Source organism: Lupinus angustifolius, chromosome LG06 (assembly GCF_001865875.1).
Source record: "Lupinus angustifolius cultivar Tanjil chromosome LG06, LupAngTanjil_v1.0, whole genome shotgun sequence".
Taxonomy (NCBI): Eukaryota; Viridiplantae; Streptophyta; class Magnoliopsida; order Fabales; family Fabaceae; genus Lupinus; species Lupinus angustifolius.
Genome location: NC_032014.1, coordinates 15,565,328 through 15,582,301, shown reverse-complemented (window position 1 = coordinate 15,582,301; position 16,974 = coordinate 15,565,328). Strand labels below are relative to the sequence as shown.

General features: G+C 30.9%; 1 protein-coding gene across 1 annotated transcript; it reads left to right on the top strand.

The window, feature by feature from the left end:
• LOC109350047 (NADH dehydrogenase [ubiquinone] 1 beta subcomplex subunit 8, mitochondrial-like) lies at positions 2,862-6,498 on the top strand. The gene is made up of 4 exons (XM_019591164.1): positions 2,862-3,082; positions 3,191-3,277; positions 3,606-3,701; positions 6,281-6,498. Exons 1-4 carry the CDS (start codon positions 2,945-2,947, stop codon positions 6,341-6,343), a joined length of 384 nt encoding a protein of 127 aa, XP_019446709.1. The 5' UTR covers positions 2,862-2,944; the 3' UTR covers positions 6,344-6,498.

Below are 16,974 nucleotides of genomic sequence, written 5' to 3'. Positions count from 1 at the left end.
ATCAAAGATACAAGTATTTATATTACAATTTCCTAACTAACTTGGTTGCTTGAGAAATAAACAATCTATAAGGGAAAGCCCAATTGCCCAATTAACAAACTACTCAACTAATAATTAGTTAACTAACTAAAAATAGCTAGCCCAAAATAAAGGAAGAAAAGAAACAGAATAAACATAATGGAATGAACCGGTTTAGCCTTGGCCAACCTTGGTGTGAAGTGGCCCATGGCCCTGCTTGCCTATGCTTGTGCCTACGGTCATATGTGCAAATTTGCTACGTATTCATTGTGCCAACTTGATGCATATGTGAGTCAATTTGTTCATGTACTGTTGGTTCAAAACGATTTGAACCCTTTGATAGAAATTTAGTCCACTAAAATTTGCTACACCATTGGTCCCAAATGGACATGGAACTTGAAAATAATTAGTTCTTGCTCGTTAAACACTTATTGAGAGAGGCATTGTTATACTTAGTGTGATAAATATAAACACATGCACTTCTGAACAATAATAGTTAGTTTTCGCAAGATTTCAACAACTTCTAGGTGTTCTTGCTATATCTCCTAGTTGATTTGTACCTAATATAAAAACCTTCTAATTAGATAAAATATACTTATATAAAGTATGTCTTCATCTTTTACAGGTTATATGCTCCTGTTGGTATTTTTATGACTTTAAGTCTACTCGCTAACGTTCAATTTCTGTAAACTATAAAATTCTAAATACCTACCACACTAATTCAATTCAAGTTTATATTGAATTATATTTATATATACAAGTATGTCTCGACTGACATTTCGTGTCTTCCTATTTGCATTCTTATTTTATAATAATTAAATTTGTATTTTTTATTTTAAAGAATTAGAATATTTTTTATTGGATGTACTTCAATTATAATTTTTGTATTTATTATAATATCCAACTTAAAGTAAGATATATTAATTATATTTATCTAGGATTAAATGGTTTTACTTTAAAAATAAAAATATTAAGGGAAAAATAGGAAAATAGAATCATAATGATAATTATTTCAAATTTTGACTTTATATATAGTATAGATAGTATCATCTAACTCAAAAAGTAATAAATATATACTATTAATTTTTAATCAAAGGATAATCAAGTAAAATATAATGGTTTTCTCAAACATGTCTTAACCAAGAAATATCAGTTTATCTATTACCTATATAATAAAAAAAGCTCTCTCATGACATGTGTCAATCTCCCAAGCCCTCATGACATGTGTCAACCTCTCATCAAAACTCATGACATGTGTCAACCTCTCATCAAAACTCATGACATGTGTCAACCTCTCATCAAAACTCATGACATGTGTCAACCTCTCATCAAAACTCATGACATGTGTCAACCTCTCATCAAAACTCATGACATGTGTCAACCTCTCATCAAAACTAAAGGTCTCTCATGACATGTGTCAATCTCTCAATCAATACTTTCCCTCCAAAACATGTCAATCTTCCATTTTTTGTTCATTGTACAATTTAATTCTAGTAATTAATGAGCTCATTTGTTTTTTATTCTATAAAAAAATTATATCTCACAATAAAAGGGTATTGAATCCCTTTTCACATGTGAATTACTTCTCCACCATTATCATTTCATATCTCCATATTCTTCTCTCCCTTTCATTTCATATTTCTCTCTTCTTCTCTCACATGTCTACAATCCAATGTTTTATTCGTCAATCTTCATTTCGTTAAACTTAATATGATGACTTATGTATCCCGATACTAAATCTTCATCATTGTAATTTGTTCTTATTTTATAAATATGTTGTTTAAAGTGTATTTTTATTGATTTTTTATTCATTAACTTCATCATTGTAGATTTGTTCTTATTTTATAAATATGTTGTTTAAAGTGTATTTTTATTGATTTTTTATTCATTAACTTCATCATTGTAGATTTGTTCTTATTTTATAAATATGTTGTTTAAAGTGTATTTTTATTGATTTTTTATTCATTAACTTCATCATTGTAGATTTGTTCTTATTTTATAAATATGTTATTTAAAGTGTATTTTTATCGAGCAAGATGTTAAACTAGAAGAGGTCCCATATTAAGTTTATCCAATTTAAACAATTAAACTGTATGCTCTGACCATATGATTTTATATATAACTAATATTTTTAACAATATGAATGCAGTGGTAACATATATGGTTTTAACAAGTGGTACATGTTTGATTCAAGTGGTACATGTTTGATTCCCCTTAAGCAAGAACCCGGGTTCGAGTCTTGTGGATGGAAAAATTGCCCCTTGGGAGAGTTAGCCCCACTTACCTATGGATGTGCCCAGTTCGGACAGGATTGCCTCCAGTGCGAGGATACCTATGGGAAACCAAAAAAAAAAATATGGTTTTAGCCATGCGAATGGAAGCAACATACATATTCTTAATCATAAATGCACATGTAATATGTGTTCTTAATCATGCGGTAAAAAAATACCGTCTCATGCAAATGCACGGGTAACTTGCTAGTTACTAAATAAAAGTAACGTTATTTGCTTGTACTTAAAAATATCTCTTTTTGAATACTAAAGCAAAATTTTGTTCCTATCCGTTAAAATAATACATCTTCAGTTTTATAACTATAATACTGTTTTCCAAACAAAAAGCATTGTGACCTGTAATATAATACATATTCAATCACAATCATAATCTAATTTTTTCTACTATATAAAAAACACAAGTAAACAAGATAAAACTTCTCTCTCTCACTTTGGGCGTAACAAGAATTGAACAACATTTTTCATAGATCATGATCGTTTAAAAAGCCCAATTAGAGTAAGATCTATTTTATCCAAAATAAAGAATAAGTATAGCCCAATTGATAAACGCTAAACGAAGTCGTATGATCACACACAGTTTTACTTCATAGTTCATAGTCTGTAACGTGAAGAAGAAAGGATCAAATAATTCAATCATGGCAGGTAGATTGACGAACGCAGCATCAAGGATCTTGGGTGGAAACGGCGTCGTTTCAAGATCCGTAGCTTCTTCTCTTCGCCTCCGCTCCGGTATGGGCCTCCCCGTCGGCAAACACATCGTTCCTGACAAACCCGTTCGTTCTCTTAACCCTAATAATAATAATTTCTAACCATTTTCCATTTCCACAATTCCTATAAAAAATCCATGAATTAATTTAATTTTAATTTTTTTTGGATTTCAGCTTCCTGCAAGTGATGAACTTGTGTGGGACAACGGTACTCCATTTCCCGAACCTTGTATTGATCGTATTGCTGATACTGTTGGAAAGGCAATAACTTTTTCCTTCTTTTATTTTTTTAATTTTCATTGGAAGTTAATTTTTTATTTAAAGATCTATTCTGGTCCTTAAATTTTTTGTATGTAACAATTTGGTCCTTGAAAAAACCAAAATGGTGCCCATAAAAATCAAATGTAGGTCAAATTAGTAATTTTTAGTTTATGATCTCACGCAAAGACTATTTTAACTCATAATTCCAATATTTGGATTTTTATTTTTCGGGGATAAAGTGGTACAGTCTAAATTCTATAAGAACCAAATTGGTTATTCACTCTTATTTATTTAATAGATGTTAATTTAAATTTATTTTGAAAAACAGTATGAAGCATTGGCGTGGCTATGTGGGGGATTGAGTTTTTTTGCATCTCTGGGACTGTTGGCTGTGTGGAATGACAAAGCCTCCAAGATACCATTTGTAAGCTTTTATTTTCTTTTTTGTTAATTCTTGCACCTTGCTTTTACTAATTTAACTTTATTATGTATCAATTAGAGATGTGGATTACAGAAAACTCCTGGCCGTCTTAATGTTTTATGTATATCATGTTTGTTGGTTTCGAATCGGTGATAGTTGTTAATAAGATATTAATTGAAATGTTAATTGTGATCGAGATTGATGATTGATTGTTGGAACTTAGAAGGAAAGTGATTTTACTCACTCAATGTTTAGGATATGTATTTTGAATTTTTATGTATTCCCAATTTCCCATACTTATGATCCTTGGGCCCTGCATAAAGTCTTCATGTAGAAGGATCTATCTAGCACCTTTATCGAACTTGGGGTGTATAAAGACGTCTTTGCTATATTTCAGAGCTTGTTAGTCATGTTAATATTTCGTTTTATTATGCCAACACTAGAGATGGTTATAGTGCTGGGGCACCCTGGTCATGAGATAAACAGGCGTACAGGGTTGTAAGGAGTTCGTCTTGGTCATTTCTTCATAATGTGTATCTAGGACTGTGGTTCTTTTTTAGATTCAATGCTGTTGTACATTGTCTCTATTTCCTTATTATGAGTTATCAAAATTTGATATGGTGAAAGGAAAAGATGGAGAAATTAAGGGATTTAAGGTTATAGATTTTACTGAGAGGAACCATAGACATGTTTCTGTCTCATTTCAATATAATGACATGATAGTCTTAGCCTGACATTATAAATAAGATATGATTGTCTATTTTAAAATTAAAGGAAGCCTTAATTAACTACTTGCCTGCTATTGGATGATAGGATATTGTTCTCCAATCTCCATTCTTTATCCCTGTTTTTAAATAGTGTCAGCAAGTACTTTCAGAACCTTTTTTATTTCTTTACAATAAGTACTTCCAAGACATATATTTGAAGCATAACAATCATGTATTTTTCCAAAACCAACAGTGGTAGTGTTAGAAATTTTGTGATCTAGCTACTATTGGAAGTGTATTACTACAAATAACCTGCAATATGAGCTGTGCCTTTCTCATTAAGTCATTTGTCAAATATGATGCTTTTAAAAAAAGATCCATTTTGAGATTCATACCTAGTTCCTTGGGCTGGAAACGAGCCGAACCGAGTCGAACCAGAGCTCAGCTCGATAAGGATTGATTCAGCTCGAAATTCGATTCGAGTTCGATACAAGTTATATTTTTAGCTCCAATTCGACTCGGTTAAAGTTCGCGAACTGTTCGGTTCAGTATGAATGGTTCCTTTGGACAACTTAAATAATTAATTAAACTTTGAAAAATACTTGAAAATATTTTATATATATAATAACAATGAATATGAAAAATAATGTACGAGTCATAATAAACATAAAAATTAGTTTGTATATATGAATATCAATCTATCGACCCAGCTCATGAATCTAATGAGTCAAACTATATTCAACTCAAGTTCGGCTCGTTTATTTACCGAGCTCAATTTCCAGCTCAAGTTCAGCCCATTTGGTTCATGAACCAAGTTTATCGAGCTAAATAACGATCGAGTTTCGAACGAATGCCGAGTTGGTTCGGTTTATTGCCAACCCTACTAGTTCCTTTTAAATCAGAATGACCTAATGAAATAATTTATTGTGGGTCTGGGATGGGCTCACTTCATTGCGAAATGTTTGTTTTTTTGTTTATGGCACGCTGACAGAGCAGCTTGGTTGTATTGAATAAGCAATCTCATTTTCTGTAGTATATCCCTTTAAAGAAGACTAGTTGCTATTAAATTTGAAGTCTGGTTATCAGATTTAAAATCGAGCTTGTGTTGTATGTTTGAAATGAAGGTTAATCGGAGAGAAAGTAAAGGGCAAAAGTCTCAACAGACGTCTTCCGAATATTTATTAACACCCCTCATAACATTGTTTGTAGCTTAGCTTTTTGTGCACAATCGCCCAATTTAATGATAGAACTAGCAGAATTATAAATTATTAAATCATTGTTACTTTTCTTATTTTTTTGCCTTTCTGTGCCTTTATTAGAATTAGAGTTTAATTGATATGCATTGTTACTGGAAATGAGTTTTACATTGACGCCCAATAATATTTTGATAAATGATAAATAATTTTTTTTGCTATTTCTCTATATTAGTTATTAATATAAAAGCACAAACGTCAGAATATTAGTGGACATCAATGTTAAACTTTTTTTACTTTCATAGTGTAAACTTGTACCATTTTAACTCCCTTTTTATTGTCTGTATGATCTCCCTCTATCCTGGTTGCACTCTTGCTTGTACTTACATATATTTCAAACATTTATGATGTGCATGTGAATGAGTAGAATTGTTTATCCAACAGTTTATTTGGGAACTATCTCTCCAGGATTGTGAAAGATGTTATTCTTGTTATTATTGCTTCAACTCAACTTCCCCAAAAAGTAGATCTCGCTATAATAGTTCCGAATGAATTAAATAAATGCAATAGGCTATATTTTCTTCTGACATTTTTTGTGTCTTGAAGCTTAATATGCAATACTAGCTTTTGGAAACAGTATTTTTTATGCTGAATGGTTTCTATATTATTTTCTCTGTATCAGGCACCCAAAGTATATCCATATGATAATCTGCGAGTGGAGCTTGGTGGTGAACCGGAGGTATAAATGCAATGATGAGTTGAGATCATCATGTTTGATGTAATTGTAATCTTCATTCATTTGGGTTCCCATGTAGTTCAAAATAATGGATGGTGTGAAGGCTTGCTGAAACTAACTAATTAGAATTGAACAGCCGAAAGTGGCTTTGTTCTTCCCATTTTTTTAGGGTACATTGTTCTGTCAAGTTTTTAATCATTCTGATGCATATTGTGTTCAATTTCTGGACTCTATGTAATTGATTTTGTATGTTCTAATTATAGTTTTCTGTTTTTACATCTTAATGATTTTTGTTTCACTATATAAAATGTCTATGATAGTTTTAAAAATGAGAAAAAAACATATATACTGATAGTGTAAGATTTTTTTTGTATTGCCAATGTATTATCTCCAATTCATATTTAATTATAGTTGATTTTGAAATAAAAATTATACAAATGTGAATTAGAATCTATATCATAGACACTTGACAGTATTAATATACAATTCGTTTATTTGCATGTATTCTCCTACTTACAGTCACAACCAATAACGTTAATTTGTTTGTAGTGTGTGTTCCCACACTATCACGGATAAATAATGTTTCAAAATTTGAAAGCCCTTGCACAAGACTTGTATAAAACCCTTCTACAAGACTGTCCAAGCAATAAAAATATTTCACCTTTGTAATTACAGTCATTGGTTGTTTTAGGCAACTCAGGAAATCATTTGTATTTTTGTTTTTAGTAAATTACACTGATACCTTAAGTTTTAGTGAAATTACATAAATCACCTATCACTTCTCTACATTAACACATACCCCTAGTTATTATATTTTCATTACATCCACCACCTGTGCATTAGAAATAAGTGTAATCTTTTAATCAAAAAATGTAATAAAACAATTAAGTTAAACAAAATATGGTATATTGTGGAGAAAAGTCCAAACAATATACAAATCAATGTATCTTTATTATTTTTGGTTACAAAATGCATCAACAATTCTAAAGAGATATTATTTAAATTACTCTTATACTATATCGTAACGAACCAAAAATAATAAAGAGATATTGACTCATATTATTTGGATTTGCCTCCACATTATACATGTTTTGTTTAACTTAATTGCATTTATCATATTTTTTGTTTAAAAAATTACATTTATTTCTCGTGCATGGGTGATGAGTGTAATAAAAAAGTATAAAAATTAGGGGTTTGTGTATGTATAAAAAAGTGAGAGATTATTTGTGTAATTTTGCTAAAACTCTGAGGTGTCCGTGTAAGTTCCTCTTTTGTTTTTAATAAAATTGTTATTGTACTTTATACTATACTAACAAGATACTCGTACATCAGCGATGCACGGGGCAATACTTCTTTATTGCAAGATTAATAACACATATTACATGTACATTTATATGGTTAAGAAACATATGTTACTTGTGCATTCGTATTGTTAAGAACACACATGTGACCCGTGTATTCACATGACTAAAAACACACATGTTACTTGTACATTCGCATTACTAAGAAAACACATGTTACTCATGCATTCGCATAGTTAAAACACACATGTTACTTATACATTCATATTATTAAGAATACACGTCTTACCTATGTATTTGCATATTCAATCACATAAGANGTCTTACCTGTGTATTTGCATATTCAATCACATAAAAAAAAGAAATGACAATTTTTAATTTGAATTTTCTAATGGAAATAACAAAGTGAAAGTCTGAAACATGATACCATATTATTTTTATTAAAATAAATATTTTAAAATTTATAGAAAATGAAATGATTTTTTCAATTTTAAATACGATTTTTTTAATGAAAAATGGAAATCAAATCATTATAAGTTTTTTTATTAAAAATATATTTAAAAGTTATAAAAAACTTCAATTTGGAATTTGATTTTTCAATTATAATAGAGAAAATTAAAATTCAAAGAATCTTGTAAAGAAATAGTTTGGATGTGAAAAACAATTTCAATCTCATATAATGCTCAATGTCTATTACATTTTAACATAATAAAACATAGGTACGATAAACACTCAATTTTGGTGGAGTAATAACATAGACCAATCGTTAATTAGTATTAAATTATTAACATAGTAATGATAGTGTGAAGTGAGGAGAATGTGACATGTGACATGAAGGAAAAACATGTGAGAAGAATGTGACATATGGCATGAAGAAGTTTTTTTTATTATATTGTTAATAGATTCTTGTAGCTTCCCTTTTCATCTCCATAGATAAAACTCTGATTAATGTAACGTTCAGTCACAAAATGTAAAACAGTAACTTGGCATGCTAATGATTGTAGAAAATGATTGAATGAAAAGCATCTTGATCACAATCTGCCCAAAAAGTCAATATTAAAATTAGTATTCAATATTTTCGACTGAAATATATAATTAATCTTATATGTGTTTTTTACTTTTTCGCACTGGTTTTGCCATTTTCTTCGAAAACGCCCTTTCCGATCCAAAATTTCAACTGAAAACAAATGATTAGTCAAAATAGATTATGACTCTCAATTTGGAAATTGCCATTTCGTTTGGATTGATCCTCCCCTTCCTTCGTTATGGATGATGGTGGTACCATTTCCAAATTTGTTCACGACGAGAATGATAGACTGAATACTGTTTAATCTGCCATATTTGAAGTCAACTTATACTATTGTCGACGCTTGTTTTATTCTTGCAAAAATATCAATGAAGCGACTTCTTCGAATTTTATTGTATGTCTATTACTATCTACGGTCCTTATCTTGCGTAGAGATTTGGATGAAAATTATGGCTTATTTCCTCTTATTACAAAACAAAGCTATATCTAAATTTGTGGTGTTCACAACACGATCAAGCGTCATCACTGGAATCTATTGTTAGATTGTGCATGGAATAGGTGATGCTCCTTCAGTGGCCTAGCTAAAAGGCTAATAATGGTTTTCATTGAGAGAGCACAAGGTACTTTAATGGTTAGGAAGAAAGAATGAAACAAAGGAGATTGAAGATTCAAATCTCAATCCACAAATACTAACATTTGTCAATAACAGAAATGTTATCTTTTTTTGGAAGTATGTTGATCCTGCCAATAGGTTTGATTCTTGTTGCCTATAATACGCCAAAGAGATGGCACCTCTTTACCAATAATGTACTTTGTCTTTGACTTGTTCACGGGTATATATTGGCAAGTAGCAAGTGGCAAGTCAGACTTTAATTTATGAAAATTATAGTTAATTAAATCAAGACTAAACACTCATTTTGGGTCTTTCATGTTTATAGTATTCACATGCTCAAAGTCTTATTATGTTTGACAATAAGTCTATTCTCGTTTTGGTTTTACATCAATTCTTTCTAACAATGTTAAGGTAAACTTCTCCTCTCATATATCCTTGTTGTGTTTGAAGACAACAAATTTTAGAAGGTGGATGCCCATTTGGTTCATCGTATTTTGGAATATCTAGCATTCTAGGAACAACATTACTTTTGAGAATTCTCAATTTCATTCTAAAGAGGTGATAAATCTTATTTTTTATATTTTTGGAATATCCTAAGTGTTCGATGTAATACATTTAATCTCTCTTATTTGGAATGAATGTGGAACCCCTATAAGTGTATTTCTTCTTGTTAATTTTCTGTAGTGTGGATAAAAGAACCACTTGTACGATCTCTTAACTTGTACTTCTTATTTTAATAAAGTTAATTGTGATAAAAAAAAACATATAATTTCCCAATAAATTTAAATTATCATTTTAGTCATCACAATTTTTGAAAGTATGTCTCACATTAGCTCATTTGTTAACTTATGTCTATTAATAGTAACAAGATAGGAAGTCGTAAGGTAGTTTCATAATTTAGGTGAAGGAGTCTAAGGAATAAAGTGAATGAGGCTGTGGGTTCGAGCCTCACACATAGCAAATTAAAAAAAAAAGAGTTATAAGGTGGTTTGATGGTTAGAGATGAAGTGGAGAAGATTGAGGGTTGAAGTCTCGCCACTACGTCAAAAATCGTAATTAAAAACGATCATTCAACATCACTTTCTTGAATGACGTCATTAAAAATGAGGCGGAAGAACATCAACAACACACATTAAAGCAAGCGTTGTCAATTTTGATAGGTGAACACAACTTTAACGCTGATATTAGCGCTGACTTGAATGAGTTCTGTTTAACAATATAATTTATAGGAAACACTGTTAATGTACATCTATTTCATAGCGTAAGATTAAAGAAGCACTATTGAAGATGACATAGTAACAACGCTTTCTTAAATGTGCGTCGCTGCTTGTATACGACGTTTTATATATCAGAAAATTATTGGTGAAGTGCTTTATGTGTCTCTTCGTTTCTACGCAAATTCTTTTTTTTCATAGAAAAATTATTTGGCTATACATCTGTCAATGACGACGATAATGATTCTCTTTCCATTTGAATATATAAATGTTGTGGTTCACTCCATGTTTTTTAAGGTATTGTTCTGTTTTATCAGTAAGTGTGTTTCTATAGATTATTTTTTTACTCCTTTATATAATTCTTTTGTACTTATATTTGTCTAACTAGTCATTGTCTCCTTCGTTGTCTCCTTTTATAATTATTCATGTCACCCAAGGAGACGAAGATAGGAGGAAGAAAACACAAAGAAACTCAAAAGAGAGCAATACAATGCACACAAAAAATGGAAATTTTGTTAAAAAGAATAGAAAAAAGGATATTCCTAAAAAAATGTGTATATCAATTTTGCAATAATCTTCAATCTCTATGTTTAATTTCTTACAACAAAGAGTTGAATATAATTTTGCAATAGGAAACTCTATTTTTTTATTTTTGTTTTTTCAACAATTCTTAACGGCTATAGGAGACGATGACCCAGACTATATGAGATATCTTAATTCTATTATGCACTTAGGGGATGATTTCTTCGACTGATCAGAGACAGTTTTAAGAAATTATTTTGTTAATTTCTTTTTTGTTGTTTTTCTTGTTTAATTTATCATGAACATTTTACTTTAACAATATTTTGGCAATAACTAATGTATTTTGGCAACAACGAACTTTGTCACTTTGAATGAAGAATGAACAATTATTTTGGATGTTAATTTTAATTTTGTTGTTATTTATTTGGATGATGATATTTTGACAGTTCCATATTAATAAACACGATAAACAAATTAACAATATTTAATGCTTAATATTTTGACAACATTGTATTTTGCAGTAATATTCAATAACCAAAAGTAACAATATATTTTGGCAATTATTGTTAATATAATATGTTAATTTGACATTGCAACTTCAAGAAATTGTTGTTAATTTAAATGCATTAACAATGCAAATTTAGGAAAACACTATTAATTTGGATGTTGAATTAAGCGCTAGCTTGAATGAGTTCAGTTTAACATCACATAGTTATGATATGATTTTAATTAGAACCTATTCAACAATGCATAATCAAGGAAGTGTTGTTGATGTGTTCTGAATATGAGCTGTCAAAACATAACCAATTAACCCTAGATATTTAACAATGCTTTCTCACGCAATCGCTGTGGAAGATGTAATATCAATAGCATATTCTTTTATATACGCTGTTGAAGATTTCACATCAATAGCGTTGTTGAATGGTTACTACATTTTAAGTATCTAAAAGTTGATTCAGTTCCGTCTACGCTCTCAAACTTAATCGAATAGAAAACCTCATACTCTCAGAAACCCTCATACTCTAAGAAAACCTCAAAAAACTTCATCAATGTCTTCCCAAAGTGGTGATCATGGTTACCACATGGTAACAAAGCTACATCGAGTCCACAAGACAAGTAAATCCTTGTTTATAAACGAACTCCCTGTGGAATTGTAAGACTGAGATGACAACTAAGAGGGAGTGAATTAATGTTTAAAAGAAGAGTATGATGATTTATTTTCTTAATAAATAGTATAGTGTCAACCTTTCCTTTTGTAAAACTTTTTTCAATAAGAAAGTTTATTAGACGTTCGTACCAAGCACACAGAGTTTGCTTTAAGCCATAGAGAGCTTTCTTTAGTTTATAGACATGAAGAAGGATGTTTGTGGTCTTCAAAACCTGGAGGTTGTTTTACAAACACTTCCTCTTGTATATAACCATTAAGAAATGCACTCTTTACGTTCATTTGATATAACTGAAAATTTAAAGAGCATGCATATGCAATTAGCAACCGAATAGCCTCAAGTCTAGCAATAGGAGCAAAAGTCATCAAAATCTATTCTTTCTTCATGGTTGTATCCTTGTGCTATCAATCTAGCTTTATTTCTAACAATAACTCCGTTTTCATCTGATTTTTACGAAACACCCAACGAGTTCCTATAACTTGCCTATTATCTGGTCTAGACACAAGTTCCCAAACTTCATTTCTCTCAAACTGGTTCAATTCTTTATTCTTATCAAGAATCCAGTGTTCATCCTTGATTGCATCATCAATCTTGGACGGTTCTACTTGAGAAATGAAAGCCATGTTTAAACAAGCATCATAGAACTTTAAACGAGTAGTGACACCGTTACTTATGTCACCAATGATATTGTCAATAGGATGGTCTCGATGAGTTCTCCATTCTTTAGGTAAATCAGAATGAATATGCTCTTCTTGAGAAGATAGAGTATCATCCATTTTCAAGTGCTCAGTATTAGTTGATGTATTCATAAAAGAATCTTCTTTTAAAGAGGAACTTGACAAGTCCTCTTCATCAAGAGTTAGCCCATCCTTTATTATAGGATTGGTTTCACCAAAATATATATGAAGAGATTCTTAGTGGCTAAAGTTCTTTTATTGAAAATTCTATAAGCTTTACTCGTAAGAGAGTAGCCTAGGAATAGTCCTTGATAAGCTTTTGCATCAAACTTGCGTAAGTAATCTTTACCATTATTTAAAATAAAAAAATTATAACCAAATAAATGCAAATGAGAAATGTTTGGTTTTCTACCTTTAAAGAGTTCATAGGGGGTTTTCTTGAGAATTGATCTTATAAGAACTCTGTTAGAAACATAACAAGTCATACTAATTGCTTCAACCCATAAATATTTTGGGAGATTAGTTTCATTCAATATTGTACAAGCAAGTTCTTCTAAGGATCGATTCTTTCTCTCTACAACACCGTTTTGTTGTGGTGTTCTAGGAGCAGAAAAATTGTGATTGATACCTAGATCATCACAAAATTCTTCAAAAGAGGCGTTTTGAAATTCTCCCCCATGATCACTTCTTATAGCAGCAATTTTTAGAGAATTTTCATTTTGAACTCTTTTAGCATATTTGCTAATGGCGTTGAATACCTCATTCTAATGAACTAAGAATAGAGTCCAAGTATATCTTGAGAAATCGTCTACTATAATAAGAGCATAGTAATTACCATCATAACTCTTGGCCCATGAAGGGCCAAATAAGTCCATGTGTAGTAATTGCAACAAGTCTTTGTTTGTTTACCCGTTTGACAATCACTACATAGCTTGTCTTTAACAAACTTTATTTTGGGTAAACCAACAACTAAACCTTTCTTAATCAGTTTATTCAAATGATCCATATGAATATGAGCAAATCTCATATGCCAAAGCCATGCGTCATTATTATTATTATTAGCAACTAAACATTTTATTGGTAAAGAAGAATCTGTCAATCATATAAATATTATTTCTTCTCTTACCAATTAGTTTAGAGTTATTAGAATCCTTACTTTCGATGATGCATTTATCCGGGTAGAATGCCACATGAAATCCTTTGTCGCATGATTGACTTATGCTCAACGAGTTGTGCTTGAGCCCTTCGACATATAATACTCATTCTATATTCGTTGAAGGTGGCTTACCGATTCTACCAACTCCAAGTTTTTTTCCTTTGTTGTTATCACCATATGAGACATAGCCTTTGTCCCTTGGAGTAAGGAAGGAGAATTTATCTTTGTCGCCCGTCATGTGCTTTGAGCAGCGACTGTCCAAGTACCATAAATTGCAGGCGACTCTCAAATTTTCATACAAAACATGTTAAGTAATATTAGGTACCCAATTTTATTTGGGTCCTACATGGTTAGTACCTTTCTCAATCCATATATAATGACCTAAGGGTACTCCAAGTTTTCTAATCAAGCAAGTGTTTGGTGTATGCCCATGGTTCTTACAGTAAGTGCATATGAGATGATGCTTATGTATCCTAGATTTTTTGTTATTACATTTAGATGCATGGATACTTTGTTTTTGAAAGTTTATCTTTGTTGAGACATTTTGTTTCTTAGAAACTTGGCTGTTAGAATAGCCAAGACCTCTTCGGTCTATAGAATGTCTATAAACCTTGATAATTTTGTCCAGTTCTTTGCTACTCTTGTTTATTTTATTAAGTTCAATACTTAAAATTGAAACTTTCTTTTTAAGAGTAATGCAATTTTGACATGAAGAAGATGATGATTTATTTATGAATACTTCTAACTCATTTTTTTGTTTTAAAAATAATTTGGTGAGTTTGACGTATTCATCATGTAAATCATTAAATACAATTTGCAATTCAAAAGAAGAAAATAGGTTATATTCATTTAGTTACTCATCATCAGAATGATGAGATGCAATAAGAGAGATGTATTTGTTCTTCATTTTTTTTTGTTTAGAGGCGGAACTAATATCATTATCTTCCCATGCTATGTAAGCTCTTCGTCCAGTTTTTATTCATTTTTACCCTTGAAGGCATTCCTCTTTAGATTTGGACAATCCATTTTTGTATGACCAGGCTTGCCACATTCAAAACATATGAAGTTGTGATTTGAAGTGGAATCTTCATTATTCTTGGTAAATTTCTTCATTTGTCCAGTTTTAGTGCCTTTGCTCCTTTTAAGGAACTTGCTGAACTTCTTTACGAACAAACTCATATCTTCCATATCTTCTTTTTCAGATTCATCTCTTGATGAATCATATCTATCCAATTTTACCTTGAGAGAGATATTATTCTTCTTATTTTCTTGCTCTTCATGTTATTCAAGCTTAATGAATTCTAATTCATGTTCCTGCAATTTTCCAAACAAAGTAGTTAATGACATCTTTGATAAACTTTTCTTTTCAGAAATGACTATAACTTTTGGTTGCCATGTTCTGGCAAGTGATCTTAGAAATTTTAAGTTCAAGTCACTATTTGATAAAGTTTTTCCAAGTGCAATGAGATGATTTATAAGGTGATTAAATCTCTTTTTTAAATCAAGTATATTCTCTCCAGGCTTCATACGAAACATTCCATATTGCTGGGAAAGAGTATTTAGCCTCGATCTTTTTACCTCCTCAGTTCTTTCGTGTGTAGTCTCTAGAGTATCCCATATTTCTTTAGCAGATTTGCAGTTTGATACACTAAAAAAATCATCAATACCAAGTGCAGAAGTGAGGATATTTTTTGCTTTTAGATCATATTGCTCTTTCTTCTTGTCTTCATCATTCCATGAGGATTTCGGCTTCACTTCCCTTATACTATTGATAAATGTGAAGGGTTCATAGGGTCATTCCTCAATTCTATTCCAAATGTCTAGATCTTGAGACTCTATGAAGATTCTCATTCTGATCTTCCAAAAGTCGTAGCATTCTCCAACAAATCTTGGAGGGTGATTGATGTTGGAACCTTCTTCTAGAAATGATCTTGCGACCATCTTCGAAGCAAGATCAGTTTTGAGAATAAATTACTCAAAAAAAGCTCTGGTGCCAATTGTAAGACTGATATGGCAACTAAGAGAGGAGATCGGTATGAATTAGTTGTTTAAAACTATGACTGATTTTTATGCACAATTCAAGAGTTAATATTACCGGAAAATAATATGCAGAAGTAATCAAGTAACTATAAGGAGATAAGGGAGAAGAGAGTACAAATATGTTTTTATACTAGTTCACCTTCTTGTCCACCGAAGGCTACATCTAGTACTCTTGCAACACAAGAGATTTTTTCACTAGATATTAAGAGTAATAATTACAATTTATCACCCTGAAATTCCTTTGTACCTTACTCACTTTCTAACACCTATATTATTCTTTGAAAAAACCCTTTCCAAGTGACTCTATCCCCTATCTTATCACACTCTGTGACAGAAAGTAATTCACAACTTTGAATGAAGAATATGTTTAACAATGGCAATGGATTTCCTTTACAATAATTTGAAGTTATAGACTCTTGCAATCCAATAACTCAATGTATACTTTAGTAATAATGCTCACAAGGTTTGAATAACTTGCAATAACACTTAAGGCAACTTTGCAAATCAAGTTCTGAAAGTTATGAACAAGTTGCACCAAGTGTAGAACAAGTATTTCAGAAAATTGTAGTTTTAGTGAGTGATTTCAATCTGAGTTATGTTATGAAATTGTGTGTGTTTAATATGAGTTCTAAAGCCTTTATATAGATTTTTCAATCAACCAGAACACCTCTATGAAAAGGTAGGATTCGTTTGGAATGAAACCATTTCATTTGGGTGGAAAGTTGTGTGATTTTAATATGAAAACCAGTGTAACAACTCTTAGTAATCGTTTGCTTAATCAATGTAATTGATTTCCCAACAAGTCTGTGCAACTGAGAAATTAATTTTCAAAGGCAATAATCGATTACTCAAATAGGGTAACCGATTACCCAATTGTTCTGTCCAACTTGGTAATTTTTTACCATGTTGTGTAATCAGTTACCC